This window comes from Convolutriloba macropyga, chromosome 12, assembly GCF_964194025.1.
Source record: "Convolutriloba macropyga chromosome 12, txConMacr16.3, whole genome shotgun sequence".
NCBI classification, from domain to species: Eukaryota; Metazoa; Xenacoelomorpha; order Acoela; family Convolutidae; genus Convolutriloba; species Convolutriloba macropyga.
In genome coordinates, this window is record NC_134479.1 from 55,089,977 (window position 1) to 55,113,223 (window position 23,247).

A 23,247-nucleotide genomic window follows, 5' to 3' on the forward strand; every position below is an offset into this window, starting at 1 on the left:
TAACCATTTTGGCAAAGTTATGAACATAATTCGTTTAATGTAGATTCTAGTGGTGAAGTCTCACTTAAAGATCATAAAATCACGGAAATAACACCTGGATCTTATGAAGTATCTGAAATAGCAGAGATTAAAAAACAAGAGACATAGGGTAATGTTATAATAGAAGCGAATAAACATACAATGAAATGTGAGATGAATATAAAACAAGGTATAATTAGATTTGATACAGAAGAGTCGATAGCATTACTACTATTATGAAATAAACAAGTATATCCCTATGGTAAATTAATAGCAATTAATGTAGTTGATATAATGTGTTTTAAAACATTTTCACTGTAATACTGTATCTAGTATTAAAGATAATGGTAATATCTCTGATATATTGTATACATTTAATCTAACTGAACCACCAGATTATATGATAAGTAATATTCCAACAAATGTTTTATATCAAATTGTTAGAAACGATAGAATGAAAATTATTGAATTTAGTATTAAAGATGAATATGGTAGACCAACTGATTTTAATGGAGATGTGTTAAGTTTTACTTCACACATGGTCTAATCTTTAAAGTAATATTTGTTTTCGTTACAAGTCTATGTCTATATTTACTTTCAGAAAATTATGGTATTTGTTTAGTTGAGAATGAGTTAAAAATATCGTTTGTTTATCTTATTTCGAGAAAAAAGTAAATTTGTTAAAAAATGGTTAGAAAGTAGAAAAATTGAAATTTTTGAAGTTATGCATCTCATCCCCCTGTGCCTGTAAGCCCATATCACCATTAAACTCTATCAAAGCCAGAAATTCCCGGTGAATTCAAACATTGTCACTCAAACGACATGAGTTTAAGATGAAGTAACGTTCAATTGGGATCCAGGATGAAGTCCGCGACCCAAGACAGGTATTGGACAGACCGACTTGGGTCGCGGACAGGGGGGGGGGGTCCAGTGTGACCGTCCACAACGGTCTGGAAAAAATTTGGGTCGCGCCTTACGTCTGGCCAATGGCAATTTTAGTCTGTTCGGTGTGGCGAATACCCATATTTCGGTCTGTTCGGTCTGGCCAATACCCATATTTCGGTCTGTTCGGTCTGACCAATATCCATATTTTGGTCTGTTCGGTCTGGCCAATACCTATATTTCGGTCTGTTCGGTCTGGCCAATACCCATATTTCTGTCTGCTCGGTCTGGCCAATACCCATATTTCGGTCTGTTCGGTCTGGCCAATACCTAATTTCAAGGCCTAGAGGTCCAGCCAAATAAGAGCCAACTTGTATAAATGGGTGCTGTATTGACTGTTTTTCAAAATAGCAGCCCACAAAAGGTAAACGACATCTACTTCTAGATGATTAAAATACTTCATTAACCTTCTTTTGAAATTTGCATTTGTCTTTAAATCGACGGTTTTTTTTTCAATAATTTCTTTTTAAAATCTCATATTCATTTGTCATTCAAAAAACTGAAACGAATAAATTATAAATTTTATTGGATGCTTATAGACGTTTAAATGAGTCTGGCTAATAGTCTGGCCTAGGATCTGTTCGGTCTGGCCAATGGTCTGGCGGATGGTCTGGCCTACGGTCTGGACAATGGTCTGGCCTAAGGTCTGTTCGGTCTGGCCATTAATCTTGACAACAGTCTGGCGGATGGTCTGGCCTACGGTCTGGACAAGGGTCTGGCGTAGGGTCTGCTCGGTCTGGCCTTTGGGCTGGACAACGGTCTGGCGGATGGTCTGGTCTACGGCCTGGACAATGGTCTGGCCTAGGGTCTGTTCGGTCTGGCCATTGGTCTGGACAACGGTCTGGCCGATGGTCTGGACAACGGTCTAGCCTAAAGTCTGTTCGGTCTGCCCAATGGTCTGGACAATGTCTTGTCAGTCTGGCCAATGGTGTCCAAAGTCTGTTCAGTCTGGTCAATGGTCTGGACAATGTCTTGTCAGTCTGGCCAATGGTGTCCAAAGTCTGTTCAGTCTGGCCAATGGTGGCCAAAGTCTGCTCGGTTTGGCCAATACCTATCTTTGAATATAAATGGTCAGCTTTGAAACCTGAAGTACAAAAAGTCAATTTCTTGTTCTTTCTTCTTCAGGTTGTTGTACGTGTTCCAATTTGGTGACCTTGACCCTGGTGATCGCTACACAATCGAGCTGACAGTGACTAGTCTGGGAAATGAAGACACTGCATCTGTTCGCAATTACACCTTCATTGAAATGACATACCCAGTTGAACCGACAATTGTGACTGAAATTAATGTCACTGAACGCACGATAGGCTTTGGTTACACTAATCCTCTTTATTTTGAGGTAAATATGATAGCAGTTCTGTTTTTAATTTGATTTGCTTTTTCAATCTAAATATAAACAAATATGATTCCCGGGTCGAAAGTCTTCCTTATATTGTTCCGTTTTTTGTAGGATTCTTTAGCCACATGTCATACAGATTTCGTTACTGTATTCGGAGTGAAATAGCGGCGCCAAAGTACAGGATTCATGGTTCTTAATTATATGCTATTTCGCCGAGCGAATTCGCTATTAAATTTGAAATATGAGAATTCGTTTTTCTGATTGCTGAATATGCGTGCAATTGGCGGCACGATTTTAGCTCTAGTTTATAGATTCGTATTTCGCTTAGCGAATTACGACTATAAGTTGTTTGAATACAATTGAGTGTTTGGCGGAGCGGATTTGAGAATAAAGACAGGCAACTAAACTTGAATTACGAATTGAGCAGAATGAGGAAATCAAAATAAACTAATTTTGATCAACAATTTGATCACATCAAAATATCTCCAAACGCGGCAACTCAAATCACACGACTAGATGAACAGACAGGGTTTTCAGACAAAATTTGTAAACAAATAAAATAAACGTGAAATATGAAGATTTGATCTGCAAACAGGAAATTGACAATAGGATTAGAACTAAATGATAAACAAATTGAACTAAATTAAAATAACTTAAAATTAAACAGATTTGGTGTACCCAAATCAATAGCCCCTTTTTAATACAATGTCATACTATACCACATTTTCCCCTCCGCGAAAATAAACGACGAAATGGTTCATCAGAAAATTAATAACATGTTTACTGATTACTATAAATATTACTCTAATGTTTTTTGCAAGTTTTAATCTGAATCACTTTAATATAATCTCTCAGCCTCGCCGACTGTCATGGACGTTTCTGGTCCCTTGTTATTTGGTGAAATATAATACTGGGTCGGATACGTCTGTACAGGAGAACATTGTCCTACTGTATAGTCTGTTTCAACATCTTGACTCTGAGCTGCGACTTTCTTGATTGAAGATACAATCGACTTTTTTTGTATTTGAGTCTGTTTAATTAGCTGCCTTCTTTTGTTTCATGAAGGTGCTGTAGACGAGGAAGTTGTTGGAGGGTATGTTTGGACAGACGCTAATGATTCGTCTGATTCCGTAATTGACAGAGAAGATCTTTTTCTTTTTAATGGCTGTATTGCTGCATATGCTTTTGTAGCGGCTTTCTTTTTTGGTCTTGATGGTGGCTCAGCAATTACAATTGATGTCAATGGGAGCTCCACTGGCGGCGCGAAATCACTTAGATTTTCTGAGGGTGGCTGTGGCGGTGCTGATAGTACTGTTCTTTTGGATTTTGTCTGCATTCTCACTCTTAGTGCTCTCGTAACGTTAGAATGAATGGATGATACAGAACTGGCATCATCGGCGATCTTTCTATGTTTCATTCTCTTATTTCCCTCTAACTTCTTCCTTGCCTCTTTCGCATGTTGGTTTTTAATTGTTCCGTTATTTTCCCGGAGGGTACTTTTGGTCTCCTATTTGCGTAAATTTGGAGTTCTGTTTGGCGCTCTGCCTTAGTCCCAAATTTCGCCAAATCAGAGTTGCGGATCGTGACTTCTCTTTTACCTGGTTCTTTGATAACAGAGGTATATGCATCCGTCTTGACTACTGAGGAAGCAGGTGCCAAGACCTCGTAAAGTCCATCAAGACTTTTCTTCGACCTTTTAGTCCTCGATTTTTTCTTGGCTAATTTAACTGATAAAGAAGTCTCTGTCCGTGGCACTGGCGGACCAACATCAGGATGAGTGAACAATCTAGACTCTTTCTCTGGGTCTGCGTTCTTTCTTCGGTTCGCATTTTTGCTCAGTTTGTCCCTGTTGTGTTCCAGTTCTGTGTCGCTTCTGGCGTCTACATCCCAATTTTCTTCAGAAATTAGTTCCTCCGAACTGACTGTCTCCAAATCTAAATATTTATTCAAAATGCGTTTATACGTGAGACTGTTAGGGTCAGGTTCCGTTGAAATATTACTTAACGGAGTATTGGCTTTTCTGCCAAAATGTGCTTCAAATGGTGATATATTTATTGTCTTTTGTCGACATATACGTAGCTAGTAAATTATAGAATTTATCAATGCTTTCAAGTTAAATTGCTTTTTGCGCCGCCGTTTTAATACAAGCTAAACGATTCTTGATTGTTTGAATTAGCCTTCCAACGAGTCCAATTGCTCTGTGATGGTGTATTGGAGCTTCAATTAATTGTATAATATTTTGACTACAAAATGATTTAATTTGATGAACAAATTGGCATCGCGCTTGGTCTAATCTAATTGAATGTGGTATTCCGTGAAGCAAAACATGTTTTTGAAGGAGTTTTAAAATGTTGTCTGCGTTAGCTTTATCAAATACCTCCGCTCTCGGAATTTTAGTAAATCGATCTATACATGCAAGGAAGTAAACTTCTTGATTTTTTCATTATAATTGGGTCCGCCAAAGTCAAATTGAATTTCTTCATTTGGTACTTTGCATAATTTTAATGGTGCCCATTTGTTTGCAGGAATAATAGACTTTCAATTTTTACCGATTTTGACACAGGGATTGCACTTTGCTGTTTTTGATATTATGTCCCGATGCATGTATGGCCACCATGCATGTGTCGCCATGTCTGTCATTCCCCAGCTGCCTGCCTGGGTGTGTTGCGTGAATTGCCCCCACGTAGGCTTCTTTGATCGAGTTTGGTATAGCTATCCTGTCATCGATGCACACACATCCGTTCTTGACGTGCATGTCCTTCCAAAAAGTATGAATGTACGGCGAAATCGAATTGAATCTATCCTCATTTTCTGTCAGAATGCAGTCTCTTATCTCTTTGAGGATCGCGTCCTTGGTAGTTAGATTGGCCATTAGGGTGCTTGAAAAAACTTTGTATAGCGCAAAACTGAAGGCATCTGTGTAAAGATCGTCAGTAGAGGGCGACGTGACCGTTGTGGTATCAGTGTTGGGAATTGAGGGTGTTGCCTGCACTGCGGGAGCCGTTGATGGACCTGCCTCGTCCGCGAATCTGACCTTTGAGGGTGTTGAGTGCTTTACTTGCATTAGGGTTTCGTCGTCAGAGTTGGACATCATGAGTACGCTTTGAAATTTGTTTGCGATTCGTTGAAAATTATTCATTTTATTGGGCAACTGTTTTGTAGAACAGTTCAAGGCAAAAAGCGAGTGTGGAATGTTGGTTGTCTCGATTTGGATATTAGAATTTGGGTTATTTGGTGCTAATTTGCTAATTGTGTTATCGTATTCCGTAATCGCAGAATTTTCTGGATTTCGCGGTGCGAATTCTTTGCCTAATTTGTTAATGGAATTTGGGGTATTTGAGGCTTGTTTTAGAAGTGCATTTCGCTCTGCAAAATCGATGTAATTCTCTGTATTTAAAAAGAAGCGTTTCGCACCGCGCTTAATCACATCCAATTTAGCAACTGTGAATTGTTCGTCATATGCAGATATATTAACAGCTTTTTGTTGTGGGTCGCGAGAGATATAGTCAACAAGTCCCATTTTTGAACCAGGTAGATGATCGATCGTGAAATCAAAAAGTAGTAGTCTATTTACCCAACTTGTTCGCCGACTATTGTAGGATTTATTAGTTCTATTTTTTCTCATTATCGAAAGTAAAGCTCTATGATCAGTTATTACAGTGAAATTGCCATAAAAATTGCCATAAAAATAATTGCCATAAAAATAATTTTTGAAATGTTCGATAGACCAAACAACACCCAACAACTCGAGTTGATGCTATATCTATCTTCTACAGAATTCAAAAATCGCGATGCAAAAGCCACGGTTTGCCAACCGTTTGCTGTTCGTTGTTCTAATGCACAACCCAAACCTTTACGTGAAGCGTCGCATTTTATAGTTGTTTCTAAGTCCGGGTCAAAATGCTTATTTTCGGTTGTTTCAGCAATCTTCGCTTTTATCAATTTGAATTGTTCTGCGTGTTCATCGGTCCAAATAAATTTTGTATTTTTCTTATGTAGTGGTCTAAGCGGATAACATTATTGCGACAGATTAGGATTAAATTTGCACAGATGATGAACTGATCCCATAAAAGATCGGATTTTTTTGAGATTTGTTGACGAATATAATTTTTCGATTGCATCTGTTTTATTCGATAATGGTGTTATGCCTGTTTGAGTGATGCTATGTCCAAGCCATTCAATTTTATCTTTTGCAAAGTGACATTTTTGCGAGTTTGATTCGAAGGTTTTCTTGATCTAATTTCATCAGACATTTTGGAACAAGATCGAGATGCCAAAACAGCCTTAAAATTAGAAAACCTAAGTTTTACGAAACAAATGAAGCACGAGTGTCGAGAATGATCATACGCGTTAACGCAATTTTGCCGCATTAAAACATTTGCGGAAATTGACAAATATTCTAGTAATTTGTTCCGCTCATTACAGAAAAGTTAATTATGGAGCAGTACTATTAATAACTCAATTGTAGAGGATTGACTTTAAAAGAAATCTACCAAGCCATTGACAGTTTAAACAACAGTAAGTCATCCGTTCCAGGATTTGTCCATACGCTGGCCCTAAAAACTGAAAACCATGTAATTGGTACGCATCTACAATCATCGTTTAATTTTTGGTTTCAAAACAGTATTTTCCCAAGTATTCTAAAACAAGCATGTCACACCAATTCATGAAAAATGGTTGTCCACACAAATGAGCAACAATGGACCAATTTTTTGTCTTACGAAGACTAAATTGTTTCACCGAGACAGTACCAGGAAAAGTTGAAAAAATGGAACAGTGCAGCAATTTTCTAAAAACCATACAAAATCTTTCACATCATTTTTCCGCAAAGTTTTGCCGAAAAATACGAAGTGTTTCCGCTTCTTTCCGGCTGCAAAAAATTTATTACACTCTTTTTCGAAGAACAAAGACATGAGATATCGCTGAAATGGGCTCGGAGACCTGCAAAATTTTCCGCTAATCATGTAGTACGCCAAAGCACAGTTTTTGAAACCTTAATTTTTTCATAACTTACCGATTTATCGCAAAAATTAGAGTTGTTTTTCAGATTGTACAGTTTGCAGACCCTTCTAGCTTTTTTGTCGACATGAAACAGGACAGAAAATTACAAGCAAAAAGACAGACCTTCACTTGAAGGAAATTTGGATGGTGATCAAAGATAACTAGTTTTTGTCTTTACCAGGTATGATTTGGAATCAAAAACCTTTAACGGAAGGGTAAAAAATTTAGTGAGAGCTGTCTTTAGCTGTCTTTATTTAAGAATACATCTCGACACAAAATTGTTTGCAGTATATCTAAACATAGTTTTTTAAAAATTGACGGTTGCGCTTCGCTCACTATATCTTGTCAGATAGAAAAGTATATTTTACCTTATTTTGACTAGCAAATGTTTGTGTCGCAAGTAATTAGTGATTTAATTTGAGGAAAAGTTTTGCAGGCTAATTCAGTACTCAAAATTGTAGACAAAAGCTGTTTTATCCACCAGAATAGGTAACAAAAATAACTTTTTGTCAGTGTCCCTTTTCTTTGGCAATGTACTGCACTTTTGTCCCCAGAAAATCAAAACAACCTCAAGTTAGAAAACCTAGTTTTTACGAAAAAATGAAGCAAGTGGGTTGAGAAAGTTCATACGCATTAACGCAAATTGGCCTCATTAAAACATTTGCGGAAATTGGCAAATATTCTGGTAACTTCGTTCTTCACAATATTGAAAAATTGGAGCACTAAACTGAATGATTCAATTGTTTAGTTTCGACTTCCAAAGAAATCTAGCATGCCATTGACAGCTTAGACAAGAGAAAGTCACCGATTCCAGGATTCTAAAACGAGCCCATGTCACACCAATTCATGAAAAGGGGCCGTCCACACAAATGAGCAACAATGGACTAATTTTTGTCACACAAAGACTAAACTGTTTCAACAACCTGTGATGAGGCAAATGCTTGATTATATCAATAAAAACAATCTTTTGACTCAAGAGCAGCTTCAAGTTCAAAACAGAGAATTGTTAACAGATGCAGTGTTGTTTTTCAACGAGACAGTACCAGGAAAAATTGAAAAAGATTGAAACACTGCAGTTTTTTTTAAAACATGCAAGATCATTCAACTCAATTTCCCGCAAATTTTTGCCGAAAAATACGAAGTGTTTCATTTTCTTTGCGCATGCAAAAAATTTATTGCAACCTTTTTCGAAGAACGAAAACATTTCGTGGAAAGGGGCTCTGAGACGTGTAAAATCTGCCGTTAATCACGAAGTACGCCAAGGCACAGTTTATGAGCCGTTAATTTTTTTCATACCGTAGCGATTCATCGCAAAAATCAGAGGTGATTTTGAGATTGTACAATTTGCAGACCCTTCTAGCTTATTTTGTCGATATGAACCAGGACAAAAGATTACAAACAAAATGGAAGATAGACCGTAACTTGAAGAGAAAGCAAAGAATTTGAATACTAATCAAACACAGCTACTTTTGATCTTTACCAGGTACGGTTTGGAATCAAATGTTAAATTTAACGGAAGTGTAAAAAATATATTGCGAGCTGTCTTTATTTAAGACTACACATTGACACAAAATTGTTTTAAGTATATGTAAATTTAGTTTTAAAAATTGGCGGTTGTTCTTCGCTCACTATATCTTGTCAGATTGAAAAGCTTATTTTTACTTATTTTGACAGCAAAGACTATACAGTGTAGAAGTTGATAGATTTGGGACATAGCAGTGAGTTTTAGGCGTCGGAAGTACTATTCTTACCGTGGTCTTTTTTTTTCAATTAATTTGTCCTACGAGTAGAATTAATTACTTCTAAGCTCAGTCTGAGAGAACTTCTACACAGACTGAAATCAGCGGGGTACAATAGAAAATGTGCAAAATGCCTTAGTTTACACAGACAAAAAAGATCATCTGGTTCCTGTTTTTGTATATAGGAACGAACAGGTTAATGGATAATACCAATCAATAACCAGATGTTCACTTGTAGATTAATATATGATTTTGACTATTTAAAAATATTACTCTGTTTATGCTTAAGGCATGTAAAGTTGAACCTTTCGGTTTTATTTTTGATTACATGTTTCGGGAAAAAAGCATAGTGTTTCCTTTGAAAGTGGCTGTTAGCTGTTAAAATCTATCAAATGTTCCTGGTCTAATTGTGGAAGGGAACATCTTCAGGTAAAGTTGTGCTGGGGATAAAGAGGGGGGGGGGGGTGGATAATTGCTCTAGAGGCGTGAACATAGTAGCGGCTACATGAAGAGACTTCTGAAGAATTAGCCACCTGGCCAAAATCGTGACTGAACGATTGTGCGGGTAAGTTTCCCCGTAGGGGTATATAGATGATAGAGTGGCCTGCCAACCTGAGCAAAATGATGAACGATGGAGAGTGCAGTTTCGGCTGAACTTCTAAAAAGATATAAAAGTGAAATAATGGTATTATTTTTACAGAGTTTGTTACATTATGCAAGAGAAGGGCTACAAGGGGGGTGAAATAAAAAGAGCAAGACAGAAATGGAAAAACTCCTTACTTTGTAGCCTCAATTTTCTGAATGTTTACCCTGTTGAGTTGTTAGTTTTTTTGGTCTAGCCATGATAAAATGTTCTACGAGGGAAATTTTTGCCAGTTCTTAGTAATCATACTAAGATCATATTTCATACCATACAAATCGTAGAATATATCTTGGTATGATATTCAGAAGATCTCCATATGACTTTGTATGATTTTTAAGACTTTGTATGAATAACAAAATGAATGGTGGCTTTTTAAAAGTCAATTGTCGATTATTTTTTGATTCTTGTGGATTATGGCTTCAGAAATGTAGATACACACACACACACAAGCACACACACACACACACACACACACACACACTCACACACAGACACAGACACACATACACACACATATATATATATATATATTGCTTTTTATCTTTTTTAAGCGGCAGTTATTTTTACTGATGCTCTTAGTATGGTTGTCAAGACTCCATAAAACTATATATGACTTAGTAATGTTACCAAGATAATTTTGCTATTGTGAGGGTCGTTTGGTTGTTTGTTTAAGACGCTTTTGCTAAAGTGGGCGTAGTTTAGTCGTTTGTTCTGAAAGTATGGTAAGACTTGTTGGTTTGATCTATTGTGCTCTATTTGGAAGCATCAATCATGTTTTGGATCTTTTTTGTCCCCCCTCCCAGCTTAGTGAGCATTAATCTTTCATGATCCTTAGCCGCACGTGCTATTTTCTTACATAGTAACGTGCTAAATAACCACATATAATTTGTAACTGGCGGTCATTAAAAACGCTGGGGGCCGAAACAGAATAGATCCCAATTTTTTTATGATCTTAGTATGACTGTCAAGATTTCACACAAATCATATATGACTTTGTATGGTTGCTAAAAACTATAGTTGACAATGCAACATTGCTAAGAATTAATTATGGGGAGCAGCATGAGTTTCGATGTTTTAGAGCGTTTGGATATGGCTTGAGCCTTCCGATGGAGTTTGTCCCTGTCAATTCGGAAACATGAGGTGATAATTTAAAAAAACTTTTGAAAGCAAGCGGTAAACTTTTTGAGCGAAAAAGCATGAAGTATACGCTATATGACTCTACTCAAAGCCACTCAGGTCTTCTAACGTTTTGCGAGAATTGCGGGATCTTTTCCGTTTGTGCCCCCCCCCCCCGTACGTTATGCGCCTCCAGTTACACAGCACGTGCCATTACATAGTAAATCGTTATGTAAAAATATGGCACGTGCGTCTGGGGGATCAAATAATATGCGGCCACAAAGCGGGGGGGGGGGGGCACAAGTCAACTTCTCGCAATTTATATGGGCACTTTTGGCTTTTTAACTTCTGGCACTGCAGACTTTCGGAAATTCAAGACGTGAAAGTGATTGTTTCAGGAAGACATTTCCTTTTTTAAGAACTTTAATCAATTTATATATGTAGATCTAAGTTAGATGGATGACAAGAGTGAACGTGAACCATATCTTTTACTAATGATTTACTAAATAACTTCACCGCGTGCTGTGTAACGAGGCGGGAGGGGGGGGGGGGGTATTCTTATTGCAGTGAGACAGCATCCGAAATTTTAAAGATAAATTTGAAACAAGTTATAACGACAGTTAGATCAACAAAAAAATTTAATCTATACTTTCTTTCTTTCGTTTATTCCCAATTTTATATTCTTCATCACAAATTTGATTTTAGTTCAAATAATGTAACTATCGCGGACCTCGTTGCCGGTGAAGAATACATGTTGCACATGCTAGCCGAAAGTGCGTTTGGCAGAAACAGCTCTCAACTAACATTCGTGCGATCTCTCTACACAGATGTGGTCAATTTGACCAATGATTTGACCTCTAACAGACTTCAGACGTCGGTTGTGTTCAACTCGGGTGTTGGTGCAACAGTTGAAATGCAGCTTCAGTATCTGGACCTAGGTTTCACCCGGCGACAGAGGAAACCTTTCAGGTACGGGTTCCTGTCGTGTGAACAAAAAATTTTTGCAATTAAGAGGTAAAAAATTGTAAAAATGTCAAGTATTTCATATATTAATACGAAAAGTTGCAAAAAACTTACTAATTAATTGAAACAGTTTTTGAAATTAACGCTAGGTTAGATAAAAACTTGTGGAAAAATTGTAATTTTTGTTTATAATCTGTCGCACCAGGGGAAGATTCATTATCCAACTGGAAATATATTTAAATGCAATATCTACTCGTACCTAACTCTCAGCTGAATTCAGTACTGAGTCAGAGTCTAATTCAGGTCACATTTTGCACTGAATTTGTCTGATTCAGAGCTAATTCAGTGATTCATTCTGAATTATCTTCTGATTCAGAGGAATACAGAACATATTCTCTGAATTTTGCTCTGATTCAGGGAAATTCAGAAATTAATTCACAGTTGGTTCTGAAATCATTCAGTATCAGTACTAAAACTTAAATGTTCTCTGAAAATGTGAATCAGTGCTGATTATCAATGAACTCTAGGTACGGGCATTCTAACGATATCGGAACATTTTCAGAGTTTTCTTGTTTCTAAACAACTATTAATTTTTGTAGTTTCGAATGACATCGGTAAGCCTTAATAAAATGTGCAATATTTAGGTGGCAATAATATGACAAATAAACATTCAAAAAGTTTCATTTTTTAATTTCATCTTCTCAACCAATGCGAAGACCCCTAATTTTTGCACATCTTTATAGAAAAAAAATTGTCCCACAAATTTTGCATTCGTAAACAACAGAACAACAACTGGTATGAATTCTCTAAATATCGGGAAAAGTGTGAGATTTCTACTAAATTTTAAAAAAATAAATAGAAAAAATTAGCGAAAAATTCAGCTGTCTCATTTTCTCGTGAACGCAATTCTAGCTTACTTTTGGGGCGATTAACTTGGATAAAATGTCGTTTTTCAGGCATTTTCTACCTGGACGATTACATGGCCCACTTAATTATTTTGATCTATAAAACTTTTTTTCAGGTGTAGTTTCTAAAATGACGGAAAAATCTTGGGGACCTGCACAGCTGTTCCTTTGTTTTTTTATGCCATACCTTTGACCTCAAATATTTGGTCTTCCTTGCTTAGAAAATGCAAAAATTTTCTACTGATTTTGATGACAAAAAACGCCATCATGACGCCAATCAGAGATCTGCTCATTTTTTGCGGGCTTTAAGAACAGTTTGAAATCATACATGTCCCGACCTAAATAAAAACGCGCAAACAGTTTCAAATGAAAAGTTATTTCATAAACTATTGGTAAATGATGTTTTGTTCAGAAGCTGTGAAAGATCAAAAAGAACTTTATGTTTGTATAATAATAATAATAATAATAATAATAATAATAATAATAATAATAATAATAATAATAACAATAATAATAATAATAATAATAATAATAATAATAATAATAATAAAAATAATAATAATAATAATAATAATAATAATAATAATAATAATAATAATAATAATAATAATAATAATAATAATAATAATAAATTGTTTCCATCAGTCAATAAGTAGCTTTTCACAATTACTTGTACAAATACAATCACATATTTGACTGTGGGAGAGCACTATTGGGCCGATGGCCCGTTCTCAAGTGTCTCGTTCAGTTTATCTGGATGAAAGTGATTCAAAATGAAGAAAGAAAAAAAAAGAGGAAGCATTATTTTTCAAGGTAGCATTAAACCTAGTGAAAACATTATTCTGGTTATGGAACGCCTTTGAGTTGTGATATTAAAACTCATACAACAGTCTGACTATGTCCTCATTACCCAAAATATAATTATTAAATATAAATTGATGACAGAAATTTTTTGTTTCGGCAGTAGACATGTTTTCAATCTTTTCTATTATTTCATCATCGTAACCTAGAAGCATTCTTACGACTCGCCTTATCCTAACTATTATTGAAAAACTGTGAAATAGATTTTTACCTTGAGTTATTTTGTTTTTAATCAACCGCTTGCTTTTTTAAGGCAATTTTGCATTGATAAACCCTTTGAAATTGGTGAAATATTACATTTTCCCCTTATGTTTTTAGTGTCTGCTTAAGTACCTCATAGGCATGTAACTCCGAGGCTCAATAGATCCTATGTTTTACTCTTTCTTCGTAAGTGCTTTCAAACTTTTTTCGATGAAAAATTAGCCGCACGATACGTTTGATAACTTTGTCTATTTCCCTAATAGTTGTGATTGTTGTTGACCCGTATATCAGGACTCCGTATTGTACTATTGGCTGTATGTATGTTTTAAACGCTTTTATCATCTGTGATTCTCTCAAAACATTTCTTAGTTTATAAAAGATAGAACAATTCGACAAAAGTTTTGTGACCACATGCTTTGAGTGCTTTGTGAAACGTAGATCGTTATCTATCGTGATGCCCAGGTATTTGAAACTTTGTTTTTCTTCAATTTTAGTGTTTTTAATGAAAGTTCTTCAAACAATATTTTTTGATTTTTCTTTACAAAAAGCATGCTTTTTGTTTTTTCCTTGTTCAGTGTTAGTTTATTTTTTATGAGCCAATCATTGACGTTATCTAGTGCTCTGTCGTGATCATCGTCAATTTTCGATGCAGAACTTCTGCTCTTCACAACAGTGTCATCGGCGTATAAAATAACATTTGATTTTTTCTGGGACAAACTTAAGTCATTAATGTAGATAATAAACAACAGTGGGCCAAGAATTGATCCCTGTGGCACGCCTAGTTCTATAAGATTCAGTTTGGACTTTTTATCTCCAATTAAAGTATATTGCGTTCGTTTGGACAAATATGATTTTGAAATGTTGTATATTGGACCACGCAGACCATATCTATAACACTTTTGCAGTAAAATCTTGTGATCGACAGTATCAAAAGTTTTCTGTAAGTCTAGAAAGGTGCATTTGGTTTTTTCACTGTTGTTGTGGAGATTTGATCTTATTTCCTCTATTAAGGTTGCAATGGCATCAACTGTGCTCTTCCCGTGCCTGAAGCCAAATTGTGAATCTGAGAGAATTTCGAAAACGTTTAGGTAGTTTTGAACTCGATCAAATATAATCCGCTCAAAGACTTTCCCTATAATTGGTAGCAACGAGATGGGCCTGAAATTTGATGGGTCATCTTTATTTCCATTTTTGAAGAACGGTATAGCTTTTGCTATTTTCAAACTCTCTGGGTATTGTCCAAGTTCTATGCATTTGTTAAACAAGAGTTGTAAAGGAGCTGTTAAACAGTCAGAAACTTTTTTAATGAAAAAATAGTTCAAGTTTTAGCAATCAAGACTAAATTTGTTTTTACAGTTGTTGATAGCGTACATTAAGTCACTTGCAGATATCCATTTTAGAAACATACTTTGACTCTGGTTTTCTATCCTAACGGCACTTCTTGTTAAAAATTCTGCATTCAATTTTTTCCCAATATTTGCGAAGAACTCGTTAAACTCATCTACTTTATTTTGCGAGCAGACAACTTTAGAGGACTCTGAATTGCCGGCTAAAGATCTGTAAAGCTCAAAAAAAGATTTTTTGTTTTTTACCAAATCGGTTTTAAGTAGATTTTGATAAAAAGTTTGTTTTTTAGATCTGATGAGAGATTTAAGGTTTTTACAAGTTTTTTGACAATTTTCGTGAATTTGTGGACTTCCAGTTGTATCTGCCAGTTTCTTAAGACTACGTTTTTTCGTCGCTAAATTTTTAACCTCATTATCAATCCAAATTTTGTTCTTTTTTTGTGTACGATATTTTTCAGGAAGGTGACTGTTTAATGCTTTTGTGAGCAATTCGTGAAGTTTTTTGAAGGATTTGTCAATTGGTAAGAGTTCTAAACTACTTCTGTGGACCTCAAATTGATACCTGAGATCCTTTTCGAGTCTTTCTTTTGTAATTGGATTATCTAGGTTATGCCAATTGCGGCTTTTTAGAGCTTTAAAATACTTTTCTGGACTGCCATCGAGGTCAAAGGAACCTTCTACCGTGTGATGATCTGTTATGCTGGTTGATTTAACTTTTGTTTCTATAAAAAAGTTAGAAAATATTGCGTCAATGAGCGTACCTCTGCCATTTGATACCCTCGTTGGGTCGTTATTGCTTGATATACTGAGACCGTTTCCGGCTAAAAGGCTTTTTAAGCTTTCGGCTTTTTTGCTGTTTACTAAAAAATTAACATTAAAATCCCCACAAAGTACGTGTTTTGTTTCTGGGTCAACCATTAGGCTGTCGAGATATCTTTCAACCGTCAAGAAATTGGCTTCATTAGTGCAATTTGGTGGCATGTAAATACATGAGAACCAGATTTCTTCTTTTATGGTTTTGATGGCGACTGTTAGTAGTTGAACGGAATTCGTTTCTAATTTTTTAACTATCTGACAATTTATGTTATTTTTCAAGAAGAATGCAACACCTCCACCTCTTTTTTTTACGATTGCTGGATATAATTGTTTGATAACCATTCAAAGAAAAACTGTTATTGTTATAGCTAGGATTTAACCAAGTCTCAGTAAGGCAAACTACTTCAGGTTTCTGAGACATGCTATTAATGTAAACTTCAAACTCGTCTAGGTTCTTAGAAACGGATCGAATGTTTTGAAGAACAAATTGGAACTGTACGGGATTACAGATTCTTTTATTTGTCATTGTTGACGTAGAGACACTTTTCGTTATCAATTCCCTGCCATTTCAGTCTGGTTTTTTTTTCTTGTATAAAACTATCAACTATTTTGATATAACAGTGCTTAATTGTTTTTTTTTATTTGTTGCTTGCGGAAATCACCGGCAACAAATCAAAACATTCTGTTTCATTGCTCTCCTGTGCCCTGTCTTCGTGGTTGCGTAAATCACAACCGACAGGCCGCCGCCTGCGGAAATCACAGGCAGAGGGCTGAAACAATTTTTAAAGTTTTTTAGTTGAAACTGAGGTTATTTTATACATATATAAGCTGAATTTATGAAATTTAAAAAAAAAATAAAAAAAACTTAAGAAATGAGCAAAAAAGGTTTAAAAAACATGATCAAAACGTTACGCACCTAAAGCTGGCGATAAGTTTCTACCCTAAATCTTGGGTTGTGCTCATATTATACACATTAAAGAAACCAAACAAAAATAATTGAGTTATGTTTTAGCTTTTTATTACAGTTACTGAGTTTGTGAGATGTCGTTTGTTCTATTCCTTTTGAATATTAAGTCGTTTGTATGCAGGTGAGTTGATAACATCGTCAGTAGAAGATATTTCGAAATGTTTTTTTTTTCGTTTTATAGCATTGATTGAATTGTTACGCCTCAATTTTTGCTCTAAAATTTATTGTGGTAAAATATTTTGTAATCATGGTGGATTGTTGACTGAATATCGGGAGAGTTTGAAGCAAACCAATTTTTTTTCGGAGCGGCAGCTTTTGCTTTCAGCAAACCAATTTGAAAAAGACTTCTACGAGGTCAAGGAATTGAAATATCAGTCTATTCTTAACAAGGAGAACCATGAAAACTTATCGGTTGATAACATACGATATAACCATAGCTTTTATTGTTCTTACTTTAACCAAAAAAAATGATCAAACATTAACTTTCAAAAATGATGAAAATTCTGTTTCTTGTTACTGAAAAATTGAAATGAAGGCATTTCGCAGCTTTTACATTAACTTCTGCTTATTCCAAATGACGCGCCTGCGTTTTTTCGTCAGACCAATAGACCAGCGTGAAATTTTGATCCCTAAAAATTCAGAAGTAACACTTTTGGTCAAGCGGCCTTCCTACCTCACCACATTTATTCCCTGCAATCACCCAGTTTTTTTCAACTTCCAGGCCTTCGTACAAATTATTTTGATGACTAACTTAGGTATAGAATGGTTTTTTCAGGTCGTTTTGCATTCTGCTTTAGTTATTACAGTTAGCGTTTTGAATTAGTACCCCCTTTTGTTTCTACAGTGTCGATGAAGCTTTTAATGAGAAAAACTTCAATTATAAGAATGCACTTCACCGAGAATTGTTTTTGTCAAATGTATGCGAATGTAGCGATTGTATGAGTTCTAAAATAACCAAACATCGAAAGACCTATGAGCTTTCAAAATTATTTTTATTTTGAGGAAGAAAACAATCGGAAGAAAATTTTATAATGTGATTCTTTAAGAAATTTGTAGATTCTTTTTATTTTATTTTGTTTGAATTATTTGAAGTATTTTTTGTTTCAAGTATATTTAACCATATGGTTATAATTTTAATTTACTTGTTGCAAAAAATCATATTATGCAAAATAAAGATAACTTAAGAAGAATGTGAAGAGATTTGGAATCGCGATTTAAATTTCAATTTAAAGATGATTTAAGACAACAATTGCCCCCCCCCCCTCCCACTATGCTTCCAATGAACACTTCAAAAACGAGACGTTGGCGCCTTGATCGTGGGCCAATGAGGCACAATGTGGCAAACGTAAGCGAAAGTCTTTAAGGGCAATATAGATATTTATAGTCAAATTGTCTTAAATAATCCCATTGCATCCAAATTTAAGCATTTAGTCAAACTTAGAACTATTAAAAACAATTCTCTGTCGATCTTGGTGATAAAAAGATTATCATTAGTTCCGTTCATTTTGTTATTTTGACAGTTGATGAAATGACCACAGTCCACCTTGAATGTTTCGCAGAAAAATTGCACTTATAAGAAGTAATTTTTTGCATAATAAAATGAATTCCAATTTAGCCTGGAAATGTTATTCACATTTGATGTAATGCCTGGATCCGCGTATAAATGGACTATAACTGCGACAAGCCGGGGATCGAACCCACTTCTGCGGATATACACCTTCTCGGATATCATCCCTCCTGTTAAACCTGTCTCTTTGGTTGAAGCCGCAGCTTCTGTTTCTGACTATAAAATATTTGTCTTCACAGTCGGCAGCAAGCTATATGTAAGTTTCCTAATTTGCCTAATTTGTTTTTGTTGTTGATAATTTTACAAATACACAAGTAATTTTTTAAATTCACAAATTAAAAAAAAACAAGTTTAAAAACTTAAGGTTAATGTTGATGACTAGATCAGCCGTATATCTCGTTTCATATCAAGTCCCACGAGCCGCTGAGGCATGGCCATGGTCCGCGAGGCATGGCCAAATGATTATATTGCTAATTTAATAAAATCGGGGTTAAATGATAGGGGGTTGAATGAATGGTGGTCAAAAAGCGAGACACCTTTTTCTTCATAGGCTAAATATACGCATAGGGAGCCACTAATTTCTTCTCCAATGATGGTTGAATGGAAATTTTTGCAATTATCTTGCAACAAATTATGTACTTGAGTTGTACTATATAGGCAACAAGGTTTTTGCAAGTTTTTGGCGAATTTTGCTTGCCTACGGGTTTAGTGAGCAACGCTTACGAATTTGTGAGATCTGTTTCGTAAGTAGAAATCTCGTGAAATCTACTTACAATTCTAGCTAAACTGTTTAAAACATAGCTTTAAAACTACTTTTAAAATATTTTGTGTAATTAAAATTCACAGTGACAGCTGAGGGATGATCTGAAAAAAGAACAGTCAAATAGGGTGAATTTTAATAAATTTAATTAGAAGAAATCTGGTTAAATAAAAGCTGTAAATATCCATCTTGGATTTGAATTACACTGAGCGTGAATTTCTATTACAAAGCGCGTTGAATGTAATTAATTGAAATCTTCGAGATGTACTCATGTTAAGTGCGTGAATTCTAATGACAACTTTTTGTGAGTAATTACATTTCATTCAAAAAATTTCATTCAGAAACAGCAATTAGGTTAAAGGCAAGCGTTGTTCACAAGGGGGTAATTAAAAAACTCGTATTAAGGATGGTTGTCAGATTCGCTTAAGGTTGAATGCAAATTTTCACCTAATATTTAGGGTCAAACTACCCCTAATGCTGAGCAGTTTCATGGTTTGACTTGACTTTCCGCTAATTTTTGAATGAGAGCTTTCGAATGATACTAATTTTCGCTGAATATTAACAGGACTTAGTTTATTTCGATATTGGATATTTTGGGTGAAAATGTCGTTGTCTGATTTGATTTTCACCCATTCTACCGAAGTTATGAACAGATGAACTTCACCCTTGTTACTAAAACTTACAAACTTGCGATGAACTTATCCTATTTTAGACCACAAAGTCCACTAGTACGCTTCAGTTCATCTGGGCACAGGAAATTAGAATTGAAGAATACCTAATCACAGATATGACTCTGAACAGGAACATTTCACACCTGATCGAGACTTCTGACTGGTACCTGAATGACACTATCGAATTAACACCCGGCATGAAATACACTTATCAGGTTTGTGATCGAAATATTTCGAATGATGGTTTCGAATTCTGTTTCGCCACCGAATATCATCTTGAGTATTTTTTAATAGTTGTAGAATGTCTTCCGAAATAGTACCATTGGAATCGCAAAATTTTGAGCATTCAATTCAAAATACTATTCTGACTAAATTCATAAACCTATCGGGTGAACGCAATCAAGTGAACAAATTCAATTCAATATCTAGAAAGATGTCTGCTGCTTTTCCTTAAAAAAAACATAGCAGAACAAGTCCTGAAATATAATTCAAAGAATTGTATTAATTTATGACCTGACAATCATTTACTCCGCTTTAAGAGGCAAATGAGAGCTGTTAGTAATGAGACTAAGCAATAAAACAAAAAACAACACCAGAGCAACAAAAACAAGCAAGACTAAAAATTCAATTTTTCTTTTTTTTAAAAGAGAGGATCAACATAAAAAATAACTGCTATGAACTCAAACCGCCAACAATATGCCATTAAATGTCGATGAGTCCTTTCACTAATAATATTAAATGATAAGACACAAATAACCAAAAATCGCGAAAAAACTCGCGAAAGCTTTTTAAAAACACAGTATAAAAGTCACAGAACGCAACAACTACCGAACGATACAATTACATCAATTAATTGAGTCCTTAATGACCATCATTGAGACCTGACATCAATGAGATCAAGTGATAGGACAGCAATAAGTACAAAAAATACTAGCAAAACAAAAATTATCATTGACTTTTTTTTATAAAAACGAACAAGAGTATAAGTTACAAAAATCAATAGCAAAGAACTGAAATGACTTGCTTTAATTGAAGCTTTTTTTGGCAACCAAGGAGACCTGTCGATAATGAGACTAAGTTAGGACGACAAAGTTGAAAAAAGAAAAACTCGCAAAACTCGAAAATTGGATATGTATTATTGCAAACATATAGTGTCATATTCATAAAAAGCACTAGGTTTTAAAAAAACGATTAAAACGATAAACTTATCCCGTCTGGGCAGAATCAAAGACCTTTCCCCAATGATAGTAAATGATAAGACATCAAAAAGACAAAAATTACTTGCAGAACTCAAATTTTCACGCAAAACTTTTAAAATTAAGTAGTGTCAAAGTCATGAAAAGCACTAATAATTAACTCGAGCCCTTAATTAGTTTCTTCTATGCCTCACTAAAAACCTGTCATCGACCTCTCATTGATCATAATAATTGATAAGACAATAGATAACTTGAAAAAAGTGGCAAAAATCTAAAATTCACTAATATTTTATGAAACAAATACATGGCAAAGTCATAAAAAGTTTTAGCTGCCCCTTATTAATTGAGGCATAGGCAAATAGGCTTAATTAGAACACATATGTATCGTCTTAAAAGCACTGAACGAAAGGAAACACTGGAAACAAAAAGTCAAAATGACGCACCTGAAAAAAAAACCATCTCAAAAACCGCCAAATTGTTCAAACACCTATTTCTCACTCCACTTTTAAGGTACTTCAAAAAAGTCGCGCCTAAAACCTACTCGATTTTTTGCTCCATTTTTATTTAAGTGTGACCAAAATCACCACTCTAATTTGAGTTCTCGCTGACGTGAAAAAGCCGAAAAAAGCGTGAACAGACCTTAAAAAAACCTAGCAGGACAAGTCCTGAAATACAATCCAAAGAATTGAAAGAAGAACGGAGAACTATTATACCTGACTAGTAGATAATTGAACAATTCCGGCCAAAAAGACAATCTCAAAAATTGAGAAACTAATCTATTCAAACAAACTAAAAAAAGTTTTTTTTGTAAATAAAACTGCTAAAAATCGTGATATCAAAAAAAATTGAAGACCTGTGTCATTGCCGCTAGAAGCTATGCAGTAATCTATTATCAAACACTCGAGGAGGTTCGTTGGCCCTGGAGGCTGGAGAAACCCACAAACTGACAAACAGTTCAAAAATTTTCCACAAGTTTTGTCAAAATATTGCTAAAACATTTGATATTGAAATAATGAAAACCATTTCATGGCCAAAAAGTTTACTTTAGTACCCAATAATCAAACGCTCCAGGAAGTTGCTTGGCTCTTGGGGCTTGGAAAACTTAGATAACGACAACAAATTTTTAAAAAACTGAAAATAGCAAGTTTTATTAAATATTTTGCCGAAATTCATTATGTTAAAATTTTGAAAACCATTCTATTACAGCTAGAAAACAGGCAGTAACCTATTATCAAACCTCTGAGGAGGTTGCTTGACAACTACGGCGGAAAAACCCAACCAAGGACCAAAATTTTCATAAAACTTAAAAAAACTATATTAATTTATATAAATAAAAAGATTTAGCTCTTAAAATGGTCATAAAAAGTAATTATTTCTTGCAAAAAAAATATCAATTGTTATAAATCTCTATTTTAGACTGGTCTCTCAACAAATTCGGAAAAAACGCGAAAAATTGCGACATGTTGGGTTTAAAAACTCCTAAAAGTAAACTTTTCGCAAAAGGCCTTCATGAACTTTTAAAAACTTCAACCTAATACTAATCAAACAAAAAAACTCAAAAAGATCACAAAAAATTGAAAAATTGCATCATTTTGAGCCCAAAAACTCCTGAAATTGACCTTTTAACCTTAAATTAAGGCCATCCCAGCAGCTGCACTACTATAGGCACTTGAAGGACTACTAAATCCCACTTTGGGCCTCCATTGAAACTTAATGCCCGCTGGGCTTTACCTGTTCATCCCGTTTTGAAAGATCAAAGTCATTGAAAACTGTGTGAACACATCTTAAAAAAATGCACACCGCACCAATACAATTCAAATTCTTTGAATTGTAAAAATATAGCAGGACAAGTCCTGCAACAATTCACAGAACTGTATTGATTTATGACCTGACAATCATAAGCTCCGCTTTAAAAGGCAAATGAGAGATGTTAGTAATGAAACTAAGCAATAAAACAACACCAGAACAACAAAGTCATGAAAAGCACTAGCTATGAACTCGAGCCGTTGATTAGTTTCTTTTATGCCTCCTTAGCAACCAATCAGAGCTGTCATTGATCAAAAGAATTAATAAGTTAACAGATAACTTAAAAAAGGGTCAAAAATCTAAAATTCACTAATATTTCTTGAGAACAAATAGTTGCAAAGTCGTAAAAAGTTTTAGCAGCCCTTTAATGAATTCCAGAACAAGCAAATG

The 23,247-nt window shown here is 35.0% G+C and overlaps 1 protein-coding gene across 1 annotated transcript in view; it reads left to right on the plus strand.

The window, feature by feature from the left end:
- Window positions 1-11,549: 11,549 nt before the first annotated feature.
- LOC142350549 (uncharacterized) overlaps window positions 11,550-23,247 on the plus strand; it is a 95,418-nt gene continuing 83,720 nt past the window's right edge. Inside the window, exons 1-3 of the mRNA XM_075402398.1 lie at window positions 11,550-11,767; window positions 18,473-18,680; window positions 19,897-20,070. Of these exons, the coding sequence (XP_075258513.1) occupies window positions 11,550-11,767; window positions 18,473-18,680; window positions 19,897-20,070 (600 nt within the window). The remainder of the gene's footprint in view (window positions 11,768-18,472; window positions 18,681-19,896; window positions 20,071-23,247) is intronic.